This window comes from Hydractinia symbiolongicarpus, chromosome 10, assembly GCF_029227915.1.
Source record: "Hydractinia symbiolongicarpus strain clone_291-10 chromosome 10, HSymV2.1, whole genome shotgun sequence".
In the NCBI taxonomy this organism is placed as follows: Eukaryota; Metazoa; Cnidaria; class Hydrozoa; order Anthoathecata; family Hydractiniidae; genus Hydractinia; species Hydractinia symbiolongicarpus.
Window position 1 is genome coordinate 14,256,340 of NC_079884.1, and position 3,890 is coordinate 14,260,229.

A 3,890-nucleotide genomic window follows, 5' to 3' on the forward strand; every position below is an offset into this window, starting at 1 on the left:
GCGTCAACAAACACCATCCTTTCCATTCCCATGCTACTAGTTATTAAGAAGAATGGTGTGAAAAAACCTGTTTCTACCTATTATGCATTGATTTTCTAAAATGAAATTGTGCATATCACACCTTCACATGTCCGTCCTTCGTTTTTGGTTCTTTCACCAATCGCTAAATGATTTAGTTGATGGTTAATTAGCAATTCCTTGGAAAGGTGTCCATACTCGAGAAATCATGATTATCGCAGCAGCTATTGTTGAAAAGTGTTGTCTATTTTTTTTAGATTTTTTTTAGAACTATGGCACGTGTACAAGTGATTAAACATAAACAAAATATAGCAATGTCAACAAAACCCACTACTTATATTTGAACACCTGACCAGATTTTTCTCTTGCTCGCTAATATTAAACAAGAAATATTATTTTGTTCAACTAGCTACTTAAGATGAGATAAGCAAAATATATCTATCAAATATAAACAATTTGGAGGAGGATTATATCCAGTTAAAAATGGAAAAATATCTGGTAATTTTTTTCTTCGTATTTTTATCCAGTTGGCACATCGATGCAACGTCGTCTTGTATATCCGTTTTAAATGGTGAGAAATGCGCACAGATTCAAGCAGCTGGACAAGTAATAGCGAAGCGCATAAAACAAAGCGATAATATCATCCAGAATGCTTTGTTTCGATCTATACACGAATCACAACTTATCGTAGATGCATCTATGAAATATTTAAAGACCGAATCCTTGAAAGTAAAAGTGGCGCATCCTGGAGTTAGTACGTAATCTTAATAATTTGTCCGTCTTGCTGTGCGCTAAAATTAGAAGAAGGCAGCGTGGTTGTTTTCTGAGGAACTGCACTTATTAGGAATCTCTTTTCATTTTGGACTAAAGCAGTACATTTTTCTTTTATTAAGCAACCAAGCAAACGTCCAACTAGTTAAAGTTTTTAAAATTCAGAGGTCATTATAATAGAAAATGTTTTTTAACAAGTTTCTTAATTTTGACGGACGGAAAATCAATGATTTTGACACAAGAGACTTCAATTAACATATTTACAAAAAAAGATGAAATAATGCATTTCTCGCATTTTATTCATTTATCTAAAATGTGACTAGACAGTTTTTTGCAAAAGGTTTTTAAAAGGCAGAGGGGCGGGCATGGGCTCTCATTAGAGTAAATTCAGTAACTTGTTGTAAACTTTTAAGTCCCATATCTTAAACTAATAGTTTTTTAAAACCAAGGCTAAAATAATTATTTTAATCTAAACTTAAAAACTCGTTCTTATAAAAAAGCATGCACACAAGACTTGCTTAAATAACCTGTCACACTACTTGTCCCAATCTCATGCCCAGGGCTTTTAGGTTTCTTTTTATTGCGACGGAAAAAAATCTGATAACATACAGAATATTTACATTATTATGCTCACTTATAATGACTGATATGTACAACTTCTTACCCAGGTCCTATTCCCCAAAACAATGCTAGCCGCTGATTATTTTCTTGGTAAAAAACTTTTAATTGAAGACAGAAGTTTGGTAACAAATTTTATCTGAAAAATTTCTGTCCCATTACTTACCAAAATAAACTTTGTGGAATGCAAAAAAATATATTTTTGACATTGTCACGTGATTACTTTAAGCACCAATCGAATCATCCCAGTTAAAAGCAGCAGAGAAACTGATTGTTGGCGTGACAGTAAGAAGTGTTAAAAATGGAAATCACAAGTTCTGGCAAGTGTTTCGAAAAGCATGCAAGTTGCTTCTTAAGGATGAAAGAGTTGCAAGCATTTTGCTCCATTATTCGGCTGGAAAAACAGGTATGACTGCTATTCCAACAACCAGTAATCAAGTTCGCAAGAAAGCAAGAATGCGCTGGCAATCTCCCTTTTCTTGATAGGCCAATATCAAACGGCGAACAATTTTATAATGCATAAATTGTATCGTTTTATGGTTTAAATTCTGAGAATTATAATGTTCTTAAATCACCTTAAGTAGCCCCTTCCTTAAAAGACACTATATTTCTCCTTTATATTATTCTGTTTCCAACGATTAATTTAAGCAAAGTATTATCTGTTTTCGTAACTAATTTGATCCTTTCCAAAATTTTTTGTTCCCTTATTCCTAAATCTTCTTAATTGGGAGATTTATTTTTTTTACGAGGATCTGCAAGAAAAACAAGAATTAACTTATCAACGATGAGATTTTTTAAGTAACGCTGTAAGAGATACAGAGTACATTGATGATTAACATAGCAGATAACTACATTCGTTCGAACACATGTATTTACAATTTTAGCAAAACGTTCAGCACCGACCTTGAATAGTTTGAGTGGTATATTGAAGAGTTTGGAACCGGAATTAAAAACATTATTGACATCTGTGGAATTGGAGTTGAAGGGTGCATCTAAGAACGCCTTTAGTTTTTTTGCTGATAGTTTAAAGATTTTGCTAAATGGGAAAGTTCAGATAGGTTAATTAATTTTCTTCTTTTTCTTTTTCTTCTTCTTCTTGCGTTCATTACAGTACTTAGAATTTCTGATTGTTTTAGATTTCGATCAAACAAAAGCAAATCTAGAGCAATTTTTGTTAGGCTCAGTAAACGTAACTTTAGAATCAGCATTTCATCAGTCGTCCATCATACTCAAAGAAGCAGTCCAGCAGGTTGAAATTATTGACAGTTTGGTCGAGACATTAAAACAAGGTAACATATAAATAATAGCTTCCACAAAGAGCAATGTAAACAAATTCTACGCTTGATTTCAGTATTCAGTATATACACGAACATGAAAACAATTGCACAGCGGGGCACTTATTAGTAAGGACACAATGGTTGATTTATGAGAAACCGTATTTACCAGAAAGTCATTTAATTTTGGATTCCTGGTTCCAAAATGTATACAACGTGTAATACCAGTGTAATGTCGATTGGCGGACCAGCGTAACTAGGCTTGGCTTGTAAATTTGAAAATTACTAGTATATAGCAAGCATCGAGCTAAATTGCTTATATATAAAAAATTGAAATATTTTTAGAAATCATAAAAGGGTAATCATAAAGGGAGATTTCTTCTTGGTCAATGTTCTTTCACAGAGTAATGCGATGCTTTGAATGCATTTTTTTAGTTTTATAATGTTTTGTATTTTTATGTAAAGATTCCCGTCGGTTATCTGAAGCACTTCATCCAGCGAGAATACTTATCTCTGAAGCTCTCAACGATATACAGTACGATGGAAATAGCGCCAATTTGCAAAATAAATTTGTCTCAACTTTAAAGTCACTAAAAGACACGTACATTGAAATAAAATCAACCGTGACGTCATAAATTTCAAGCATACTGTAAAGCATACTGTATAAAAATGATCTATATTGGATAATATTTTGTGTTTATTTTCCGTAAAATACTGTAACAATAATAGAAATTTTCTTCTTTCAGGAATGTGTGATACAACAATCATTCCCAGAATCTAGTATTTTTTTCTTACATTGTGCCGCATGTTTTCTCGTATGAAGCAACATGTACAGGTTTGTTCAATATTTTTGTACATGTAAAAACAAAAGCAAAACAAGAAAAACATATAGATCCCAAATCTGTTATGTTTTTGACAAAATCTTAGTTGGACAAATAAAAATTGTGTCGTTTATATTTTTCTTTCTAATCTGGCTCATAGAAGGCGTCTACTTTCGTTATTCGTGATTCACTATAATGCGACGTAGCAACTACTTTGTTTTTCCTCGTATAATGTTCCAAGTAATAAAATTTAGTTATGGCTTAGTATGCTTGTGGCTTTTAGCAGAATGTCAGCCTAAATGTTCTTAAAAATATAAAAGAATAGCTCAAAATAATCATCCTGGTGTACTGCAGGTGGAAAACTTTTATTCGCTATAATAATGTGCGA

General features: G+C 32.5%; 1 protein-coding gene across 1 annotated transcript; it reads left to right on the forward strand.

Annotated features, from left to right (window-relative positions):
- Window positions 1–388: 388 nt before the first annotated feature.
- LOC130613157 (uncharacterized) lies at window positions 389–3,457 on the forward strand. The gene is made up of 5 exons (XM_057434483.1): window positions 389–772; window positions 1,637–1,813; window positions 2,292–2,465; window positions 2,544–2,696; window positions 3,147–3,457. Exons 1-5 carry the CDS (start codon window positions 502–504, stop codon window positions 3,314–3,316), a joined length of 945 nt encoding a protein of 314 aa, XP_057290466.1. The 5' UTR covers window positions 389–501; the 3' UTR covers window positions 3,317–3,457.
- Window positions 3,458–3,890: the final 433 nt, after the last annotated feature.

What these genes read in the sequence shown, in the direction of transcription:
- LOC130613157 (XM_057434483.1), top strand. Translation starts at nt 502, where the DNA reads ATGGAAAAATATCTGGTAATTTTTTTCTTCGTATTTTTATCCAGTTGG. An exon ending in TTATTCGGCTGGAAAAACAG is followed by an intron (nt 1,814 to 2,291) that starts GTATGACTGCTA and finishes TTACAATTTTAG; the next exon opens with CAAAACGTTCAGCACCGACC. An exon ending in GGTCGAGACATTAAAACAAG is followed by an intron (nt 2,697 to 3,146) that starts GTAACATATAAA and finishes TTTTATGTAAAG; the next exon opens with ATTCCCGTCGGTTATCTGAA.